At 43.5% G+C, this 23,550-nt stretch overlaps 1 protein-coding gene across 2 annotated transcripts in view; it reads right to left on the bottom strand.

Moving 5' to 3' along the window:
• Window positions 1-23,550, bottom strand: part of EML6 (EMAP like 6) — a 261,695-nt gene that overhangs the window by 40,010 nt on the left and 198,135 nt on the right. For both annotated transcript variants that reach the window (XR_014148895.1, XM_081832019.1), the window contains exons 22-27: window positions 21,110-21,262; window positions 20,817-20,948; window positions 13,679-13,767; window positions 9,848-10,024; window positions 2,481-2,682; window positions 2,235-2,361 (exon numbers count right to left, since the gene is read on the bottom strand). Coding sequence is in view for 1 of the 2 variants with exons in the window: in XM_081832019.1 (XP_081688145.1) it covers window positions 2,235-2,361; window positions 2,481-2,682; window positions 9,848-10,024; window positions 13,679-13,767; window positions 20,817-20,948; window positions 21,110-21,262 (880 nt within the window). In the remaining variant the exon portion in view is untranslated. The remainder of the gene's footprint in view (window positions 1-2,234; window positions 2,362-2,480; window positions 2,683-9,847; window positions 10,025-13,678; window positions 13,768-20,816; window positions 20,949-21,109; window positions 21,263-23,550) is intronic.

Here is a 23,550-nt window from a genome sequence, read left to right as displayed (position 1 = left end):
CTATCTGAAATGTGAGGAATTAGAGATGCAGTTGCTTAAAAACTAACTGGTACATAATGTGCAGCTGTCTGCAAGGCACTATTATCAATATGATGGATCCTGTGCTCATTTCACTGTTCTAAAGTGGAAAAGGATGTAAACCGGAAGTAGAATTTTCTGAAACACTGGTAAAAGGCAAAACAAGTCCTTGCACTGAGTGAGAGGCTGTTCTGAGCTCACACCTCTTGTAATTTTCCAGTGTTTGTCTCCCATTAGTCTTACTGGGGGGCATGTCTTGGCCCAGGTGTTTAGAAAAGGCACCCAGGTATCTAGAGGTATGCCTGGGAGGGAACAACGAAGGGCAGGTCAAGAAGAGCCTCTGTCTCTCCAATCAGGAGGGTTTGAAGGGCCAGAGGGAAGAGTATCAGGGCTGACAGTCCTGAATACTGGCAGGGAGAAGCCAGGTGCTGCCTGACCCTAGACTCTTCTTGTCTGAGGTCCCCAGCATTTCTGTCTCTGCCTCTCTCTCTTCTGCTTGGGATGCTGGAGCCCACAGAGCCCGTTTCTTATCCCAGGTGAGGACTCAGGTGAGGTATTTGCCTAGCTTATTGCAAAAGTCCTCCCCACCCCACTTTCCTTCTCTCATCCTGCTTTTTCACAAAGTCTTTGAACATCCTGCCTTGTCTGGTGCGCCCTTCTCTCTTCTGCAGATCAGATGCTGTCTACAAGGGGAAGTTCAGATGAGCCTCAGTTTAGGTTAGAAACCAACTGCAGTGTTTGGAATTGGGAATTTGCTTAGATTTCTAAATCTTAGTGGCCGGCCTAAGTCTCAACATGATGAAGCACTGGGTTGTAGACATCAGCCAGAAACAACCTTGGAATAATAGCCAAGTCAACTCATTTCATAATGTTATGTGACATTGGAAAGGTTGAGTAATTTTTCTCCCAAAAGAATGTTTAATTTAGGCCAAATGTTTCTAAGGGTGGATTGTTTAAGGGTGAGGTTTATTAAGGCACTTATGTACATATGATTCTTTTCTTTCTTTATTCTAAGTAGTAGGCCCTTAAAAATTATTTTCTCTTCGTGGCCTCTAGAAAAACCATGTTGCAAGAAGATAAACCATAATTTATAGACTACTGCAGAAAAATCTCTAATTTTTTTTTAAGCAAAAGAGAACTCTGAATCTTCACAGTGACATCTAACAAAAATGTCAGCGATGAATTAGGGATTTTTGCAGCAGATTCCATCTGTTTGTGTATAGCACCCCCACTGTTTATCAAGCTCATCTAGCAATGAACTGAAGCAGGAGGGAGAAATATTTCTTTATATTTACATTCCCACCTAATTTTAAGAAGTGATAGATCAAATTTTTGAAATAATTATTATTAGGCAGAAAGCCACACTGAATGCAAAAAAACCAACTTGAATCTCATTAATTATAGTGGGACAAGGGTACTTGTGAACACCGAACCCCATGTCATTATAAAGAACCCACAGAGAATTCTTAAAACATTTTTGTGATCCATTAAATTCTCTTCAGATGTTAGAGTTTTAGTGAGTATTTATCCTTCCTAGTATGAATATGGTAAATTAAGAAATTGTAGTAACTGGGAGCTTTTTTCTTAAAAGTGCCTAAGTATTTGGCTATTGCCCTTATCAATACTCATAACAGCACATCAGAAAGGCCTAAAATGACATCTGAAACTCTCTATATAAGGATCCCGAGGTGGCAAAAACAAATTGGTTAGGTCTGGACTCACCAAACCCACCTGAACAATCTTGGGCAGGTGAAGACACAATGAGAGAAGGTATGCCAAGTGATACAGTGTAATGCACAGACTCTGGTAAGAACAGAGGATTATTTTTCATGACCCACAAATACTCCTCCAGGACCTTAGAAGCCCTCCCACCCTCCTACCCCTCTAATCAGCATGTCTCCTGTTAGCCATCACATTCCAGACAGTGTGTGGCTATCCTGACATCCTTTCTGGGCAAGGGGAAACCTGGTTCAACCAGATCTCACGTCTACTCAAGTCATATTCCACAACCAACTTCCGCAAAGTGTAACCCACCCTTTGCCACATATCAAGGGGCCATGGGCGATTTTCCCCATGTATGCAGGTTAAGACTCTGTGCATATACACAAAAGACTAGCTGAGGTAGCAACTCTGAAGGCAAAGAAAATGAACTCTTGTTGAAATCAGTTTCTTGTCATCAGATGTAGTAAATGCAAACAAACCTGGCGACACCATACCTTTCTTCCACCGAAACTTCTTTCAGCTGCTGGTGTGGTTTGGTGCCTTCCATCTCCCTGATGCTCACTGCATAGATCTTGGTGGTGTAATCAATGGCCTTCTCTCTAGCAACGTCACTGTCATAGCCTCAAACAATGGAAAGGAACAGGGGCGTGGAGTTGGTTGGCAGTGGGAAGGGAGAATGTGGGGGAGGGGGGGAATGTGCGGGAAGGGCAGCCGGCTTGCGGCAGGTGGGGCTCACTCACCTCCGTCCTCTTCCGCGTCTGTGTCCGACTCCTCGCTATCCACCAGTTTGCTCTCTTGGGTCCCCACAAACTCCCTTGTCCAGATCATCAAGGCGGTGTCGGCACCGCCAACCGTGAGCAGCACAGAGTCGCTGTGCAGCCACCTCACATTGGTGACGTGCGCGCTGTGCCCCACATACTTCTTGAATCTTGCATGCTGGCCCTGTAAAGCCAGAAACCCGTGAGCACCCCATCCAGAGTCTCATTACTCCTGTCTCCAGACTACTTCCTCCATGTTCTTTTCCAGAGTGGCTTCTAGTGGATACAAATTAAGCAGTCGATCTAAGCAGCAACTTCCCTCTGTTTTTTTAGAGTGTAAGCTCCATGAGGGCAGGCACTCAGTCTCTTTTTTCCCTAAAACATTACCTGGCTCATCATGGGTCCTCAGTATGTAGTTTGTGAAGGAAGGAACGAAACGTTAGACTACAGACCCTACTTCTGGGAGCCTAATGAAGTGTACAAAGCTTATTTGTTTCTCTCAAATATTAAATGTACATTCTCCACGGGTCTCTAGTGTAAACTCCTGATGGTTAGTCTGGCTGACATTTGAGTTCAGAAGTGTCTTCACAGTCATCTCCCATAGTGGCTTTTGTATCACAGCCCAGGCTAGGACAGAAGAGCAAGGGACCGCTTATAATCCTGGGGCCTAAAGTAAGATTTAAAATGAACACAGCAGTTTCTGCCACGGATACTGTAAACAGTTTTCACTGGCAACACTCAAATAATTGGTTTTAAAACAAAGTAAGCTCCTTTTCAACAAGCATAACCAAATAAAAGAGCCCAACTTATGAGGGATTACGGAAAGCTCTTCAGAGTTGCACACCCAGGCCACACAACGTTCATCCCAGGTGGGGAAGGATGAGGGTGGAATATGAGTCGGCTGCTCACACTGGGCAGTCCTGACATGTGGTGGAAGCCGAAGCTGCCACCAGAAACCAGCTTCCATTTTTGGCTCATGAGCCACGGCCTGGCAAAAACAGCTCCAGCGAGAGCCATTTAAAGAGGGAGAGTTTTTCCATCCTCTCAGCAACAACCAGAGAATACCCTGACCGATGTGGGAAGCTGCACGCTTTTTCTGAGGTTGTGAGAGGGCCATCGGTGTCCCCGATGGAAACTGGTCTCAGTAACAGAAGAAGCTTCCAGAGGGTTTTAGGACTGGCATGCTAAGGAACCTGAAACCAGCACAGACACATGGCAGGAGACAGGTGCAGCAGAGTGTATGACTCTGAAATACTCTTAGTCAAGATCTCTCTGTATCGGGCAGACCCCTACCTGACAGCGGAGTGGAAATGCCCACTCCTCAACAGAATACTGAGTGTAGAAAGATTAGGGAAGCAGACAGGCAGGCCATATTTCCAGGCAGCCTTCCAGAGCCACTAGTTGCCAGAAAATAGGCACATTTTCTAGCATTGAAAATAAGGATTTCCAAGGGAAACCACTATTCACATAGTTCTATGTGAGGTCATGGGAGCAAAGAGGCCAGCTATAGTGGCTGCAGCCGTGTGTCCTGCTGGTCTCCCAGTTGGAAGCAGGAACCTACCCACTGTATCTACTACACATACAAGCTTATTTCTTGAGGTGGACAAAGAAAAAGAGCCTGAGGAATGCTGCTCCATACCCCTACTTATATAATGGGATATACAGTTGCTAGACAGGATGAAAGAAGAAATCCAAAAAGAAAGGTTCAGGAGAAAAAATATTCTAAGGGGATCATAATCAGGTTGCAGAGGGAAAGAAAGTGACAGAGGAAAAAGAGGAAAAAGTTCTGAGCCACTAAAACAATTTAACAAAGCTGAGATTCTTGCAGCAGAGGGGGATTAAAGATTCTCAGAATATGAAGCAAGATCACTGCTCCATGGAACAATAAAGGGAATTTGCAGTTACTAGACATTTCCAGGAAACTAGCTGCTCCCCCAGGAGGAACAGGCCAGCAGGGATGTTTGGTGGCTCCCTGAGGGCTTATGAAAGGAGCCTCCTGAAGACCTGGCAGAGCTGGTCCGATGAGCTGTCCTTCTGGGTCACCACGTCAAACCACGCATTTGTGTATCACTCATCAGGACTCACTACCACAACTTGCCTCTTCCCCTGAGTCGTGACAGAACAGAGAATCTGGAATATGTCCCCACAGGACTGGATGTCAACTGCTGTTCGGTGAGAAATTCCTGAGAGTTTGATGAAAGCGATGTACCCTCTCCCCAGATTCACAACATTTCACATAGAGTTTCTCTGCCTGTAACACTTAATGGACAAAGTTCCTCTCAGAAGAACAATTCTCTAGAGCCTTTGGTTTTCCGAGAAGGAGACTCGAGAACGTAAGGGTGGGTTTTAGAAATATAAATGACATGGTGTATTTTAGCCTCGCTGGTAGAGTGGAAGGGAATGGAGGCTTAAGGGAACGGTTGGCCAGCTATACAGATGGCATCCAAGGAGAGAGCTGGGGTTTCTGCTACACGATTTAAGGTACTAGAAAAATGGAGGGACTCTGGGCAAGAAGAGTTTATTCCAGGGAGGCTAGAAATAAGGGGACTAATACCTCATCAAGAAGATTTTAAACTGTAAAACTGAATATGTAAGAGCACGTATTAGTCATTGAAAGAAAACTGCCTGGAAGATAGGCCAAGTCACTCCTAGGAAAGGAGAACAAGAAAAAGAGTCAAGAAGACGACCTGACATTAGAGTCTAACAAATGGAACTTGGACTTTGGGCAAAGAGATTGCTGTGTGGTGAAGGGATCTCATTAAGACCCGATGACATGGAACTCAATGCTAGGATACTGCAGTTGGGATGGTGTCTTAATGGGGTAGGGCTGTTCTAACAAGATACCACCTCCGGGGGAGGGGGCTTGAACAAAAGAAATTCATCTCTCACGGTTATGCGAAGAGGCTGGAAAGTTTAAGATCAAGGTGTCAGCCGATATGGTTCCTGGTGAGAGCTCCCTTCCTGGCTTGGACACACCACCTATGAGAACACAGCAAGTGTGCTTATGGCCTTTCCTCAGTGTGTGTGTGCATGGAGAGAGAGAGTGAGCTCTTTGGTGTCTCTTCTTACAAGAACACTAATCCTACTGGATCAGAACCCCAGCCTTATGCTCTCATTTAACCTTAATTATTTCTGTAAATTCCCTCTCTGTATATACAGTCACATTGGAAGGTAGGGCTTCAATATATGAATTTTGGTGGGGAAGCAAACATTCAGTCCTTAACAGATGGAGAACTTTGTCCCACAGACTCAGAGCACTGGAGGAGTATGACTATACAGCTAGAAATATTCATCAGCTTGGGTCAACATATTTAGGAGCGAAAGTGTGCCAGAAAAATCAGATTAAGACAAAAAAGAGGAAGAGAAGTGATACTATCAAAGTAGTTTATACTGACCAGGGGTTTTCAAATGCTTTTAAATTATGAAACTGTTTCTTCAATCAGATCTTACATAGTAGAACTCAAGAGTAAAAAGAAACAATCCAACTTAACATCGTGGATAAAAGATTTCTACAAACACTTCACAAATGGTCAATAAGGAAACAAAGAAGTGCTTAGTATCATTAGTCATCAGGGAAACATAAATGACAAACACAGTGAGATCACATTATCTGCTCCCGGGATAGCTAAATTTTACAAGTTGGACAACACTGAATGTTGGCAACTGGAACTCTCTTACCTTCTCTATGAGAATGTAAAATGATACAATCACTTTGGAAAAGGTTTGGCAGTTTCTTAAAAAGTTAAACATGCACTTCCCCCTATGACCCAGAAATTCCACTCCTATATATTTACATAAGAGGGAGAAATCACGTCCACAAAGATTCATCCAAAAAATGTTGATAGCAGCTTTATTTCAACCAAACACTTGAAAAGTATGTGCCCATTGATAGCTGTGTGGATAAACAAACTCTGTTCTATCCATACAATGGAATTCCATTCAGCTATAAAAAGGAACAGACTATTATTACACAGAACAGCAAGGAGGAATCTCAGAAACATTGTCTGAATGAAAGAAGCCAGATACAAAACAGTACCTACTTGATCATTCCATTTATTTTATTTTTTTTTAAGATTTTATTTATTTATTTGACAGAGACAGAGATAGCGAGAACAGGAACACAAGCGGGGGAGTGGGAGAGGGAGAAGCAGGCTTCCTGCCGAGCAGGGAACCCAATGTGGAGCTCTTTCCCAGGACCCTGAGATTATGACCTGAGCCCAAGGCAGATGCTTAATGACTGAGCCACCCAGGTGCCCCTTGATCATTCCATTTATATGAAGTTCTGGAACAGGTAAAACTTATCTATGGTGAAAAACAATGGAATAGTCTTCTCATGTGAGAATAGAAGTGGGGGGGTAGGGGGGGGGCTTGACTCAGAAGTTAGCATGAAGAAACTTCAGGGCTGATAATAGTGATATCTTGATAGGTGTTTGGATCATGTAGGTGTATGTATTTGTCAATGTTCATCAAAAGGCCTTAAGGGGCACCTTAAGGGGTGCCTGGGTGGCTCAGTTGGTTAAGCGTCTGCCTTTGACTCAGGTCATGATCCCAGGGTCCTGGGATCAAGTCCCACATCTGGCTCCTTGCTCAGCGGGGAACCTGCTTCTCCCTCTGCCTGCAGCTCCCCCTGCTTGTGTTCTCTCTGACAAATAAATAAATAGAATCTTTAAAAAAAAATTTTTGTGTATTTCAACTATATGTAAATTTAATTAAAAAACACCATAAGCAAATATTGAACAATAGGTAATGATAGGCATGTTGAAACATTTAGGGGTAAGTACCCTGATATCTACAACTTACTTTGAATTATATACAGACTCTAGGTGGTGGGGTTCCAGGGGTTCACTATATCATTCTTTTGCCTTATCTATATGCTTGAACATTTTCATAACAAAACATTGGAAGAAAATCTTACACAGAAACTCAATGCATAAGATACAAAACAGAGAGCGACTCTGGCGAAAGCAGGGGTGGGGCCCCAGAGCCCCTTCAGTTGGCCCCTATCTTGTTGCTTGGGGTTGTCCTTGAGGAACCTCCTTGGAACTCTGGGAGTTGGAGGAACACAGCTTGAAATTTCTGCTATAGGCAGCCCATGTGGGCAGAATGGGGATGTGGATGATGAATTCCCAGGAACAACAATGAATCTAGCTCAGGAACATGATGTGGTGGTACCGTGGGGATTTCAGCTATCTAAAGATCTGCCCCAACCTGTCTACTAAAACCAGGGTATCACTAACTTTTTACTTGTCCCGTGAGCAAACTCATTTCAAAAAATGTAGAAGTAGGAAGGAAAAGTGCTACAAAGTACTGAACTCTGATCAAATACGAAGGCGGGGACTGGTAGGTGGTGGTGAAGTCATGAATCATTGGGGGAAGGCTACCAGGTGGCTTTGGAATTTGGGATGGATGATGAAGGGAACATGGGACATACATCAGAAGTGTATCTTACAAAAAAACTACAAAAATAATAGTCTGACAGGATTTAACAAATGTAGAATCAAAGAGGAAGGCATCTAAAGAAACCCACGTTGCTGCCAAGGGAACAGGTGTGATTAAGTGTACACATGACAGAGGAGTAGATAACTGGGGATGAATACAAAAGTCTTGCACAGACAACTTTAATATACTTTCAGGAATGCTGAAGTCAAAACCCAAGACAAGTGAAAAGGAACATAAAGATATATTTAGGGGTAGAAAAAAAATAGCCCAAAGTCAGGAACACTTCTTAGATGAGATGATTTAATAGCAACAGAAAGCAGATTTACTTATCTCCTCTATAAAGAGAATGCTCTTCAAACTAGAAAGGGCAAAAGAGAGCTGTGTGCCTGAGTACAGGTCCTTCCAATGTGACCACAGAAGTCAGGTCAGTAACAGCTGGGAAGTTTAGAAACCAGGAAAGGTGGCATCCAACATAAAAAGGTTCCTGTATTCAAAAGGGAAAACATGTAGACTCTGGCAAATATTGATTCATGAGTTGATGTAATCCCTGGAAAATTCTAAGGTGAATTATTACACAAAAGGTCAATAAACACTTGGAAAAGGAAGTAATGATTACTAAGCAGCGATAGGGGTTCACTGTGAACTGCATCTTTTACTGACTGGTTTATTAGAAGGAGAGATTAAGGATATCAGAGACATAGGCCATGTGGCTTGTAGCAAGATATTTTCCAAGTCATTAATGATGTGTCATTGGACTAGAGATAGAAATGTGAGCTCAGTGATAGCATAGTCAGGTAAATGTAAACGTCTATGATTGAGGAACTCGAACTCAATGTGTACACTAATAAACAGAATATCAAAATGAATGGGGCTCCTGCCACTTGGTTGTTCTAGCCTTTTTTTTTTTTTCTCCCCATGATTGAAAACATCCACTTGTGAAATGAGAAGATAACGTGAGGCTGGAAAGGAAAGTAAGTATTTTGAAAAGGTATTTAAAAGATGTTGACAGGTTAGAACAACAAGGTGTAGTAAGATAAATCTCATTTGGGTACAAATATAAAGTTCTGTACTCAAATTTTAGAAAATCAATTGTGTTCATATGAGGGATAACCTAAACATTTTTTTTTTTTAGAATGAAATCTATGATTCAGTTGCATAGTGTGTCAGCCCACAGAGTTGGTGCCATTTTAGTTTGATTTAATCCAAATACAAAATCAAAAGAAGGTAAGAGTCCCACTGAGCCTGAGCTGGTCAACATCTGAAGTGGTGAATTCCATTTCAGCTGAAAGAGTCTGGAATGGAACTGATAACATGGAGTGTGCTCAAAGGCAGGGGCAGCTGGAAACCACGTCCTGTGGGAAATGGCTGAAGAACCGGACACATTTAGGCAGGAGAAAATGAGATTTCGGGGAGTCAAATACTATCTTCCTCCACACGAAGACCGTTAGAGGACCGCAGTTATTTGGTGATGGTTCAGAAGGCAGAACTTTGGCTAAAGAAAAGAAATTTCCGCTCTGTATAGAGCAGAACATTTTGACAACTGAACTATTTAATAATGAATTGGGCTGCTTTGTGAGGTAGTAAATCCCTCCTCTCTGGAAGTATGCTAGTACGTGTTGGAAAGACACTGGTCCAAGACATTGTAAAGAAATTCCTCCTTTGCAGTTGGTGAGATGTTGGATTTAATGGCCACTGAAGGCCTTTCAAGGAAGAATTCGATACCATGAGAATCAGATTTCTATAGTAAATAAGTCATGAGGTGTTTAGATAACATTCATAACAAGAGGGCTGCTGATGACATTACTGACTGCTTATGCCTTCAATATTTAAAAATCCACTTAGATACAATACATAGATTATAAGTTATTAATGAGACTGAGCAAGTATATATAATAAACATGCAGTATTACCTTGACGGGATAGGAGAAAAGCTTAACAAAGCCAAAATCATCTCCAGTTGCTAGGAGGGAACAGTCTTTGGTAAGACTGGCCGCATTGACCTCAGTCACGTCACTATGCGCGGGCCAGATGCCCTCGCAGGTGGGCCCCAGGACGCACGTCCATGTGTCCCACTCAATTTTCTCGATCTTAAAAAGAAGGAAAGAAAGTTAACATACTTTTGCACAACCTAGAGATCTTTTTTAATGGAAGCAGTCACAGTTGGTGTGCAACGTTACATTAGTTCCCAGTGTACAGCACGGTGACTGGACAAGTCTATGTGTCCATTGAGTTCTGCTCAGTATGAGTGTAGCTCCCATCTGTTACCATCCAGCCCAATTACAATACCACTGACCGTCTTCCTTATGCCGTGTCATCTGTTTTTCTTTTAAAAGAAACGATACGAAGCGGAGTCGTTCTAACTGACGACTTCACCAACATCAGGCATTTGTGTTGTGATCTGAGGTGCGGAAGTTCTAAGCTGCATTTTCTGAGTGGCATCTGCATTATCTTAATAAACACTACAGTCAGATAGCCATATATTTTTCTACAGATAGAATCAACATTTCAGAATTGTGGAAACCAGAGAGTAAGAAAGTTTTTTAGTTCTTTCCTAGATATTTACCATCATTGAATCCATAAGCTGGATCAGGGTTTCTCAGTCTCAGCACTATAACATTTTAGGCCGGATGATTCTCTGTTGTCAGGGGCTGTCCTGTGCACGGTAGTATTTTAGCAGCATCCCTGTCTTCTACCCCCTGGATGCCAGTAGTCCCCCTCCCCAAGTTGTCCTCAGACATTGGCAAATGTCTCTGGGGGAGGGGGCAAAATTGCTGCCAAGTGAGAACCACTGAGCTACATTGATCACTTGGGCTGATCAGTTAACAAACTATTTTAAAAAGTCACAGATACAACTTTTGTTTTGAAGGGCTGCTTTCTAGAAGGAATGAGTACTAAGATTCTGCAGCTAGCACAGAGACTATCTTAAAAATCTGAAGGACTGTTCATATTGCATTGCCATGAATATGTATTTTATCCTTTAAAACTATTTTGTCTGAAATTCATGGACAGAAGACTTAAAATTTGTATAGGTCCAATCCTGATATAATCTAGGCTTTCCTTTTTAAAATAAACAACAGTAACCACACTGTGTATTAGACTTTCCTATTTGATCTATTATCCCTTAGCATTACAGAGAAACGGCAAGATAAAGATGGAGCTAGGGTTTTAGTCACAACGTGGGGAGGTGTTGAATGTGTTTTAGTTACTTAAATTTCTCCTCATTTCACGTTCTGTGTCCCTTCTGGACCCATGCAGAACTGGAACCAAAAAGCTGCGCTGGCCCTAGTGATTCGGGGTGCCTCGGGCAGGACCGCGGACTGAGGTGACTTGAGGTGGCTTAAACTGGCCTTCGCAGGAAAAGAAGGGAACCATTCCTGCTGGTTCTACAAGCAGGCTTTCTGGCCACTGACTCCCTTCCAGGTTCTAGATTCCATTTCTGAGACCCTCCTGTCCATCCCCAGGGCCAGCGCCCTTTGTGCCACTTTCCCTGACCTCAGTATTTAGGGCTCATCCTGTGGTTACCCCAGCAGCTCACCCTTGGCCAGATCTGGGCACTGTGGTCCCCAAGCAAATATCTCATTTGTTGGAAGCTTTGGAAAATGCATTTAAAATGGAACATTAAGAATGACCCCCTGTAACTCGCAAAACCCCAAGGGGGTAAACTTGTTAAAAAATCCTGGAACTTAGATGGAAGAAGGGTCCTCAAAGGGTCTTTTCCACAGCACCTCACCTCGGGCAGATGTGTCATTACCATCATGATTTTCCAGGGGAAGGAACTGAAGCCCACAGAGGCGAGCCACGTCCAGCACAGCCGGCTTAGGAGCAGAGGGGAAGCGAGCTCGAGAGAGCTGGCCTCCTAGTTTAGTGCGGCTTTAACTGCACCGGACTGCAGCAGGAGGATTTAAATAGATATTTTAATATTTGCTGTACTTCACAATTTGCTCAGCAAGCTTTGCATTAGTTTCACTGTGGCTGGTTTTTTTTTTTTTTTTTTTAAATCTTTTGTGGAAAGAGGATTTCCCAAACCCTTCATATGCAGCTGAAGGGCCTGACAATGCTGGTAAAGGAAATGCTGAGCTGCCTCTCTGGTGCCCTGAGGTGGCAAGCCCAGAGAGGCCCAGGCGTGGAAACATCAGCTGGATGGCCTCCCCAGACAGCGGCACCAGAGAGCAGCCTCTGGGATACCAACCGTGTACCGCAGAGTGACAAGTGAGCTCTTCACAGCCCGAGCCTGGCATTGCAAGAAGCCTCGTAACACGAACTTCCCTCTTGTGCCTACTCTTCTTATACATAGTAAGTGCTCATCGGTCCCAAGTTGGCATCACTCCCCCTCTACCACTTGGTTAGACTGGATTTTATTTCAGTATACCTATTTTGGGGCACCAGAACATGAAGGGAAAATACAGATGCAGTGGTGTAAAATGATGCTTAACTACACAGGAGAAATTCAAGAGGACCCGTGGTCTAGCTGCCGAGTCACACATGGACCCCTCAAGACTGGGACCACAGCTCCACGGTTCTTACCCTCCTGGAGCTTTCATCTCCCTCTCTGTAAAAGGAGACTGACAACCATCACACAAGGCACTTCTGCAGACAAAAATACAGGCACATGAAGGGCCCGGCACATTCACCAAGTATCCAGTGAACAAATGACATAAGTTAAAATATCTCTTACTCAAGGCTACAGAAATTTCTTTTAAAAAGTTAAAACAGCAACTGATCAGAGAGAAATAAATTGGGATCTGGGAGTGAGAGCAATTGATCAGTAAACAATTTCCATGAATACGATGTCATCATCTATAACAACTTCTGTTTCCTACGTAATGCCTTTGTACTTCTTTTAGAAACCACGAAAACATTGTGAATGGGCCCATGTCCCAGGGTCCCTGGGGGCACTTTGCAACCATGGGATAGTTTCTATTACCGGCAAACTGCAGGCAGAGAGAGGCAGATGCCTGTCCCTCAGCCGTGTATCCTCTGACCCCTTTCCCTCTAAAGAAGCAAGATTTCCTTTTCTTTCTTCAAAGGTTACATAGCAAATAAATTGCCTCCTGGGGCTAAGCGGAGGTCCTTAGTGCTCTATCAGGCAATTACCTTCTGGCCATCCGCGTTAGCACAGACCCTGAGAGAGCCACTTGCCCACAAGAGCAGCCGAGCCTTTAGGATGGCATTAGGTCATGGATTCAAAAACTGTATATAGGCTTTGATTTCAACAATTAAAAAATGACGTTAAGTGGCCAAGGACATTAGGAAAACAGGGAGAAGGGAAACAGTTTGATACAAATGGATGGTCAGGTTGTAGATAGGTTTTGTTTTGAAAAGTAATTTCTCTCACTGTTGTTGCAGAAGGTATTACTATAATAAATAGTAAAGAGTGAGAAAGCATGTTTCAGCAATTTATGTTCACAGAAAGCTGTGCGCAAAAGGACAGGGTGTGTCCAATGGAAGAAGTACTATGTGGCATCCAAGCTGTTAGCTTAGTCGGTGTCTTCCAGCAGAGGGAAATGGAGCTGAAGGCCGACTGCACGAACGCATGATGCCACATCAGCAGCCCCGGGAATCCATAGGTCCTCAGAACGTAGGGAACCCGATGAAGCAGTCAGATTTAAGACGCGAGCAAGCTTAAAGGTACACTGAATATAACCCATACTGGTGGATAATAAGTGACAGGTTTTTATTTAAAATGCACATATTACATCTTCACAAAACACTTTTTAAAAAGCTCTGTGTAGGACTATTACCTCTGAAGGTCTTATTATATGCCGTTTGCCTCTTGGAGCTTCAAAAAAGAGTTGTTCTTTGGCACCCGAATTAACCTGCAGTAATTTTCCTGGTATGAGAGAATGAAGCAGAAAGACAATTCACATCTGCATTTATCTTTCTATTGTAAAGAGATAAGCACGGTTGCAACTATTCTGATTCATTTGAATCATTCTCATAAATTGAGCAAATAAATGGTAAATTCTCCAGAAGTGCATGTAAAGGCGATTGCATGGCATGGTGCAGGCCCCGAAGCCACCAGGAGGTTGTTAATGTGGACCTCATCCCTTTTAATGTGGCCTTGCACATCCCTCCTAGCATCAATCCTGCTGTGTTTTACTCTGTTGCAAAGGAAGTACATATTTTTCAAAAGCTTGACAAAAACCAGGATTTTTTGCTCATTTGCCGGGTTGCACAAGCGTGCAGTAAAAGGAAACGGCTTTGGCAAGAACTATGGCATCAGAAGTGAGAACCTTGTGGCAAGCATCCACATTTATCCAGGCCTAAATTCTAAATTTGTCCTTTGAAGTTTAGAAACTGGAAGATAAGGATGTGTAGAACAACCTATAAATGCCCCCCCCATCTTACTTGAAAATTTGTAAAGAAATCCAAGATTTTCCCAAAACAAAGTGTTGAACAAAAATGGTCTTTTGGTCTGATGTAAAATTAAAATCTTGGATTCATTTTGATTAATGTTGAAGAAGATTAGATACCCTGATTCTCCTCCTAACACCTAATTCTTTATGCCTTGAAATTTAAATGACTGAAAAGATACAGACTCTGATATTTTTTCAGCATTTTTAAATCACAGGACATTTCAAACACACATAGAAGTAAGAAGAGTACGAAGAACCCCTATGTGCCCAGTCAATGTTTAGCTCTAACAGTTATTAGCACATGGCCCAACCCCATTCCATGAGCCTCCACTCAGGCCCTCACCAGATTATTCCGAAGCAAACCTCAGATGGCCTAATATTTCATCTGTAAATAATTCTGTGCATATTTACATCATACTATTTCTTCCCCCGCTTTTCCCCCACAACTCTGTACATCTAGTGGTCTTGAAATGTCCTTCCTGCAAAAGTAATATCAAAAAAGAACTCTGTGTCTTCTATCATGCTCTTTAATGCTCAGGTGGGTACCACCTGGGTCTGCAGGCTGGTTTGGCTAACTTTCTGAAGATGCAGGTCTATTTCTCAGTGATTGATTAAAAATAAGTCTCTCTAATTTTGTAACTGAAAACCTTAACTGTTTCTAATTTGCTGGGTTATAATAAATATGGTGATGAGGGACCTTGGCTGAGAGGAACAAGTGAATCTGAAAACATTTCCTTAGAAAGGGGCACATTTCCCTGAATTTATGGCTGAACATACACAAACAAGAAAAAAAAAAAGGCAGTTAAATCAGTTTTGTCTATTTAGTATTATAAGAAAATGAATAATCAATATTTTTCCAATGACTAAATAGACCTACAAAGTATTTTTTAGGATTCTCAAGAGGAAGTGCAAATAACAAATGACCTGGAAAAGGGATTAAAGGATTCAATGAAAACAGCCTTTGATTCAGTGGCTAATTTTAGATGACTTCTGGCCATGAGATACTAAGAGAATTCAAAGAATTATAATTCCCAGATAATCCCAACAATTCACTTTACACAGTAGTTTCAGAGATAATATTTTACCTAAAGAACACCCTAAAATTATTAGCATAGTTCAGTGAAGCACTTTATGACTGCAAGATTATTAGAAAATCTAAACACAAGAGACAAGCACCGGAAGTGCTCTCCAGCACCATAATGCCCGTGGGGTACCAACCTAGTTCGTGCCCCTTCCCTGAGAACTGCCCCCCACCTCGGGCTGGACCCCTGTGGTCGTGTTTGTCCTCTGGAGGACAATGACCCAGGACGGGCCGGGCCAGAGATGGGAGTGGGCACTCAAATTCTCTTTCCTTGGAACTCAGAATCTAGGAGACCCAATCAGTGGGTGCCTAGCTGGGATAAGATGTGGACTTTGGAAGTGAGAGTGGCATTTTGGGGTGACTGAGTGGACCAAGTGCAAATGAATTAAGGAAAGCTGCCTGTGCAGAGAGAGGGCCAAAAACAGACACCAGACCAAGAACAGCAGTGGACACTGAACTGAGCTGCCTCAGAGCAGGAGAGGAGAGAAGAGGGGAGAAGTGCCTGCTTGGTTTTCTGGTTCGTTCCTAAAGACAGTTCCTCAGGAGACGTTGCTTCCTGCTCTTGGATTCTATGAGCTATCCTTGTATCTTCCCAATAAGCTCATTCTTCATTATCATTTTAAAAATTTTAAGCTGAGTGGGTTTGAGTTCCTTGCAACCAAGGATACGAAGGAATTTTAAAAAATTGCAACAATTCTTTGTTAGGAAAGTGGAATTATGGGTGTGATTCCTCCCCCTGCCCCCACCCTATTCTTTACTGAGGTTATTACTTTTTTTTTTAAGCATAGAGAAAATATTTAGGTCACCACTCTTTTTTTCTGCTGCCTTCTTCTCTGTCATACAAGCACCGAAATATTCTGAGAACAGAAGCAAAGAGCAAAAAATCTGTATAATCCACGTATAATTGCCCCTTAGTAAGAGTAACCCTATTCTTTCAGAATCCCCAAATTTTTATTCACTAGAAATGTCTACTCACAAGGAGGAAGAGAACTGGAAAGTCCAGATGTCCTCATTACTAAGCAGGTATAGGAAACCACAATCCCCGCAGGTGTATAGAGCTATAGAATCCACAAAATGATTCATACCCATCATCCCAGTTGCTATATAATTCACAAGTTAGAACAGTTCCAAAATTCATACTAAATGTACCAAATATATCAGACCATTTGCAATGAAAATGGCAAAGAGCATTCTATTACGGCCCAAAGTGTTCACTGGTAAAAATCTTATAGTACTGATATTTCTAGAAACGAACTAATATCAGCTAGAAAATGTTCTTCCCTTATTTTCTCTCTCCCCACATTTTTTTTTCTTTCTCAAGCATTCTGTACAGGAGCTTTCATTCAGGGGTAGCTGATACTCCTGCAACAGCCTGATGCACTTTTTGGTTTCTTAGGACCCGTGGTTGCCATGGACACGAAAGGCTGCCGCGGCTGGTGACTGCGCCATCCCCCACCCCTGACGAGCCAGCTGGCTCTGGCAAATGTATTCACTATTTTTGACAAGATCAAAGGAATGAAACAGATCCCTGCTCCTGAATTCTGCTCTCTACCCCTGCCAGACCCTCGAGGCCCTGCCGTGAAAAGCTAGGTTGGTCTTGAGACAGTATGGCACATTCCTGAGGTCAGACACTTTGGGAACTGGGATATCAGGAGCACAAGCATACCAATGCGACACATGTCTCATGGCCATCACAGTGGAGTTAAACCAGGGAAGATCCATGGGCATACTTGCTCTTATTCTCCGGATGGCATAACGCCCCCCTGAAAATCAGAAGTATTCTATTCTCCTCTCTGTCCATAGAAAACATTTGGTCTGATGCTGTCACCTGACCCAAGGGGCCACTTAGGACAAGAGATGAGGAGGCTTTTCAAAGACTCAGCCTCCTTACTCCCAGGGCCTTTTCCATCACCCTGAGCTCCGATGGACCACAGAGGCTGGCTTAGGGCAGAATTATGGAAATAGTGAGGTGTGCCTCTCTCCCTGCAAAGTGATGGCTCCACACAGAGGGCCATCTATATAGGCCGTCACCTGGACACCTGCATGATTGCGACCCACTGATCCTGGCCAAGATCTTGCTCTTTCTATCTAGGCCTTACTCCTCTTTATATCCCTAGCATAGTTAAGTGATACACACAGGGCCTACACATTTGCAGAATTAACTTTTTTTTAAAGATTTTATTTGTTTATTGGAGAAAGAAAGAGAGAGCATGAGCAGGGGTAATGGCAGAGGGAGAGGGAGAAGCAGGCTCCCCGCTGAGCAGGGAGCCCCAGTGCGGGGCTCGATCCCAGAACTTCGGGATCAGGACCGGAGTCAAAGACAGACTGACTGAGACACCCAGGTGCCATACATTTGCAGAATTAAAAAATAATACCAAAAATGCAAGTAAAAACCACAGTCAGATACCATTTCATACCTATAAGGATAGTGACTATAAAAAAGACCTCCCCAAACCCCAGAAATAACAAGTTTTGGTGAGGATGTAGAGAAATTGGAACGCTGTGCTCTGCTGGTAAGAATGTAAAGTGGTGTAGTCACTATGGAAAATGGTATGATGGTTCTTAAAAAAATTAAAAATACAATCACCATATGATTCAGCAATTCCCCTTCTGGGTCTATACCCCCCAAGAATTAAAAGCAGGGTCTAGTACACCCATGTTCATAGGAGCATTATTCACAATAACTAAAAGGTGGAAGCAACCCAGGTGTCCACTGATGGATGACTAGATAAACAAAATGTGGTCTATACATACAGTGGAGTATTGTTCAGCTTTAAAAAGGAAGGAAATTCTGACCCACGCTACAGTACGGATTAATCTTGACATTATGTTAGGTGAAATAAATCAGTTACAAAAAACAAATACTGGGGGCGCCTGGGTGGTTCAGTTGGTTAATTTCAGCTTGGGTAGTGATCTCAGGGTCTTGAAATCGAGCCCCACATCGGGCTCTGTGCTCAACGGGGAGTCTGCTGGAGATTCTCTCTCTCCCTTTCCTCCTGCCCCTCCCCTCGCTCATGTTCTCTCACTCTCTCTAAAATGAATGAATAAATCTTTTTTAAAAAAACCCAAATACTGTCTGATTGCACTTACATGAGTTACCCAGAGTAGTCAAATTCATGGAGACACAGAATGGTGGTTATCAGGGGCTGGGAGAAGGGGCGAAGGGGAGTTATTGATGGTTTACAAGACAGTTTGTGCAGATGGGCGATGGTGAAGGGCACACAGCAATGTGGATGCAGCTGATGCCACTGAACTGTATGTTTAAAAATGGTTAAGATGGTAAATTTTATGTGTATCTACCACAATTAAAACTAATGTAAAAGAAATCTTCCCAATTGAAATTTATTCTTCCTATGTCCCATTTTCTCACATAAATAATAACTGAGTATAGCGCCCCCCATCAATGGTCACTGTAATGGTGGGATTTCACACACTGTGCCACGTACTGTGTGGGTGCTGGATCCCCAACAAAACGATCCGTACTCTACTCTGTGTATGCATAAGGCTGGCCCTGAGTGTTCTAAACCCTGCTCCCATGATGGCATAAATAGGGACGTTAGCAAGAGGATATCCAGGGGGAAGTCATTCTTTTTTTTTTCTTTTTAAACAATAAAGCAGAGAACATGCATGGGGGTGGGAGGCGCTGAGAAGCAACTGTCTCCCTCTACCCCCTCAGCCTCACTGGTCCCTAGAGGATTCTCAGGCCATCAGTGTACTGCCTGGTCACCAAGGCCAGCCTAGGCCCTCGACACTGTGTCTGGCAGGACTCTGATGTGAAAGTGAGAGGGACTTATGTGATCTCCCTCTGCCCTTGCTGGAACTTGCACTTTACAATCCACGGCATGTTTCCGTCCATCTAGTGCCCTGTATAAAACGCCTACGGGTTGTAAGGCTCAAATAAAGTCCAAATCCCAGGGCAGCAGGTATGGTTACAAATGAATACCTGCCTAGCAGAAGGATCCATCTGTCTATGGCCAGTACTTCAAGCAATACTTGAAACAAAGTATTCTGGCAACTCCGAAATCATCTCTTGCAGGTTGAGGACCTCAGCCCCTCTCTCTCCTGGCTGATTTTAGTTGCTTTCCAACTCCAGGCTTACTCGTCCTCCCGAGGCAGCAGGGAATGCCCCATCCTAAGTTCCTTAGAGTTACCTGATACCTCCAGGATAAAGTTCAGCGCTCAGCTCCCTGGCGCATGATATAAATGTTCCTTTGCAGTCTGTCCTGGTCTGTCTCTCCACAGCCCCCTCCCTTCTTGCCCTCAGCCACTCAACATCACTATTTCTTAACCTCCCCCTGTTCTTCGCATCTCCTGTTTTGACATGCCATATTCCTTCTGAGTCTGGAATGCTCGTCCTAGACTTCACCATCTGGTGAACTTCTGTTCATCTTTCAAGATCCATCTCAAAGGACGTTGCTTCCATGAGGCTCCGTGGATTCCCCTGTGAGCTCTTTCCTCAAAGACACCCCTGGGCTTGGTGCTTTTCTATCACACTCAACTAAAACTTCTTTGGCAGCTGGGACCCCGCCCATTCCTAGATGCCTACCCCAAACTCTAACATCAGCCAAGTCTCTGGGATGAGACTTAAAAGTGACCCATCATGGAACACTATGTCAAAAACTAATGATGTAATGTATGGTGATTAACGTATCATAATAAAAAAAAAAAGTGACCCACACTGTAATAATGCTGCTTCACCCTGGGTACTTAATGCTGACACGGCCTATTCAGAGGCCCTGCACGCCACTGCCCTGTGACTCACCGTTTCTCATTCCAGTGCCTTACTGGGGGGGGCCTGTACTTCAAGTGCAAATACGTCTCCCTCACTAACTTATGAACTCTGGTGGAGAACTACAGGAACTGTGTCTTACTTCTGAATCATTCACATTTTCTGGCTTAAAACTTCACACATGGTCGAAACTAGATTTGTTATGGGTGTGACTTAGAGGAGGGGGGGGCGGCTGGGAGTTTTGGAGAGTAGGGTGATATTTCAGGTGAGCTGAATAGAGCTCTCTACCTCTGCCGGCAGGTGAAAATTGCTGGAAACTTCTTGGGCAGTTCTCCGGGAGGTGGAGCACTGATAGGAAAAGGGAAAACGGGAAGGGAGAGACACAAGGCGACGACACAGCTTGCCGAGCCCAAAGGTGAAGGAGTGACTTGCTACGGTAACGGAAGGCATCGTGTACCTTTAACGATCTTAAAACTCAAAGGCTTGAATTAATAATAGTAACTGTAGTAGTAGTAATAACACAGAAAAAATACTCAAAATGTTAATAGTAGGTGCCCCTGGGGTGTAAAGTTACAGTCATTTATATTGGTTGTGGGTTCCCCACTCTGTTTTTCTCCAAAACTCAACTGTTCTTCTCTCTGGAAACAATACATGAATGGATATTGACTTTTTTAAAACAAAAATTATATCTTAGAAGCCTCAACATACTTTACCTCTTGAGTCCCAGTCAATATGTGTAATATAACTAGAAGCCCCTTTACAGATGCCAATGCGTTTGCTTGTAAGGACGTTGTAAATATCCACAAAGTTATCATGGGAGGCCACAGCAAGGTATTTTCCTGTATCTGTAAAGAAAATGTGCAGTTAACACCCAAACGTTTTATACAGGAATTCACTTCCAGGAGCTTATTTCAAAATGGGGAAAGGTCAAGGAAGTATTTAAATAATCTATTCTTATAAATTTTTGTCCTGACGTATTCTAGAAAGTTTCTGCTGTAATCTTCACCTTTTGAAAATTTAATATCAGAGATCATTTCTTTTCTGTGATGGAAGGAGACCATGTCTTCAACAGTGTCAGCATTTACGACCAGGAAACTCCCATCATTCAAGCCAACTGCTAAGGCTTTCCCATCAGGGGAGAAGGCACAGCATCTTCCCCCTACAAAAGAATCCACGAAGATGATTCTGTTATCAAACAAACTCAATGAAGAGATGGACATTTGCACACATGCATTACGCACAGACATGTGACTGTGTCTTTAACATTATTTGTGAGAACTAAAACTTCGTAATTTAGAATGTATCCTCTCTTCAAACCCAAGGGCAATGATCAGAATGCTAAAACACCTAACAACAAAACCCCATGAAACAAAACCTTTTCTATTTCTTTAAGGTTTATCCATTCATTTCTTACTACTTGAGTACATGGGATTTTCAAAAGACCCCAGGAGTGAGTGGGGGAAAGGAGTGAAGGATTAATAAAACCAGTACCTTTGCTTCCAAGAAGAGAGATGATACTTAAGAATGGGAATTCTGGAATTCAGTTTCTAGAAACCATTTTTTTGGATATCATGCCTTACACATAAAACTTGCTTTAGAGACCTTGTTGATCTTAGAGTCACTCCAAGACTTTGATCCATGGGTCCTAAGGCATAATTCTAGAGGTCAAAGATTTTATCCTGCCTCTTCTGCCGTGGACAATACTCTTTCAAAAGGTGTCTCTAAACAGTACGAGCTGCCAGTGCTATGTGAGCAGTGTTTTCTCCTGCTTTGCGGGGTCACAGAGGGATACTTCTGAATGAGTGTGGACTCTGTGTGTGGGGGTGTTTAATAGGAATCCTGTTTAATAATATCCCGCCCCCCCCTTCTTATTGTCAAGACTTTGGTAAGCATGGCCCCAGGGATGGGACGGCCATACAGCTTTGTGCTAAGGCACTCCAAACTCAGCTTCCACACACTCCCCTCCGTCACGGTTCATGGTGTACTGAAAGCTATGTACCAGTAACGGCAAACTGCCTTATCTAAATTCTATCTTCATTCATGCACTCAGGTAGCAACAAGTTATTTATGTACTGTGAGTCACACATGGTGCCAGGGCTGAGAGAACAAAAGACAAGCCTGCCCTTGAGGAGAGTCATCAAGATGAGGTTAACCATACACGTTATTATACAAACCAGGACACTTCTCAGAGTGAAAGGGAGAGCTAGTAATAATTACACCAGGAAAACTGCTATAAACTGGATTGAACGGTCAACCCATCTAAGATATGTTGATAATTGTTCTTTTGAACTAATTTTTAACCCAGTGAATAAAGTCCACTGTCTGATGTTGAAGTTACTCACAAGGAGGTCTTAGTGTATCATTTTCCCAGGATAAATTAGTGGTCAAATGATTCAGTCTTGCAGTGGTGAGAAGCATGGGCTTCAGAGTCAGACCTGGGTTTGAATCTTGGCTCCCCCACTGACTAAGGCCCACAAGTCCACTGTAAAGAAAGGCAAGATGGCAGAGAAAAACAGCTTTTGGCAGTAGCCGCAGGCGTGTTCTCTGAAGCCACTCTGTCTGGGTGGGAGTTCAGTGCAATTTCAGGCAAACAACCGAAGTTCTCTGTGCTACAGTCTCCTAATCTGTACGTGGTAATAATAATGGCCTTACTACTCAGGTTCCCATGAAGACCAAATGCAAACTGCTAGGAGTCACCAACTCAACAGGATCAGCCACCATCATTGTTACTACTGTGTTGACATCTTTTTTCATTTTATTCCCTTGCAATATATTCTCCACGTCTCTCTACTTGTAAAACTACCCCATATAAATATTTTAGGGCAAGACCCCAATCTCATCCTTCCCCAAGAACTTCCACAAATGCTTTGAGCCTCAGCTCTCGGGTTTCCTCCTTGCTGAAGTTGTCCCTGGCAGCAGGCCTTCTCCTGAGCCTCCACACAACCTTGTTTGTGTCAGACATCTTTCATTTGTCGCTCCACATCTGCTCTCCACCCCTCCCTGTGCCTTCTGCTGGCCTGCAAAGATCGCGTCAGTGGTCTCCCTGGCCCTCTGGCTTTTGGCTGCGTTTGGCCCAGGGGGAGCATGAAAAGGAGACTCGAGGGAGGGCGCAAAGGAGAAAGGGGGAACAGGGAGTTTGGGCTCTGTACCCCCCTAGCTGCCTCCCCTGCAGGGTCACTGTGCACTGGCGGCAGCCCTGGGCTGAGGGTCCTAGCTCCTGCCCGGCCTGTCCTCTCACAAAGTTCTCACTTCTGGCTTCTAGCATTGCTCTCTCCTCTTGACCCTTTAGGCCCAGGGCTGATGAAGGTACCTGGCTGTTAGCAGCTGCATGGCGCTGCACTATCCCTTGTCATTCCTCAACACCCTACCCACCCCTTTAACAAATGGTCCCATTTTTAGACTCTCCTCAAATCGCCCTATTGGAATGGACCATCTGTTGCTGGGACT

The sequence above is a fragment of the Leptonychotes weddellii genome, chromosome 10 (assembly GCF_054177405.1).
Source record: "Leptonychotes weddellii isolate Sample4059 chromosome 10, ASM5417740v2, whole genome shotgun sequence".
Classification (NCBI taxonomy): domain Eukaryota; kingdom Metazoa; phylum Chordata; class Mammalia; order Carnivora; family Phocidae; genus Leptonychotes; species Leptonychotes weddellii.
Note: the sequence above shows the minus strand (reverse complement) of the source record. Positions and strands in the feature narration are given on the sequence as shown.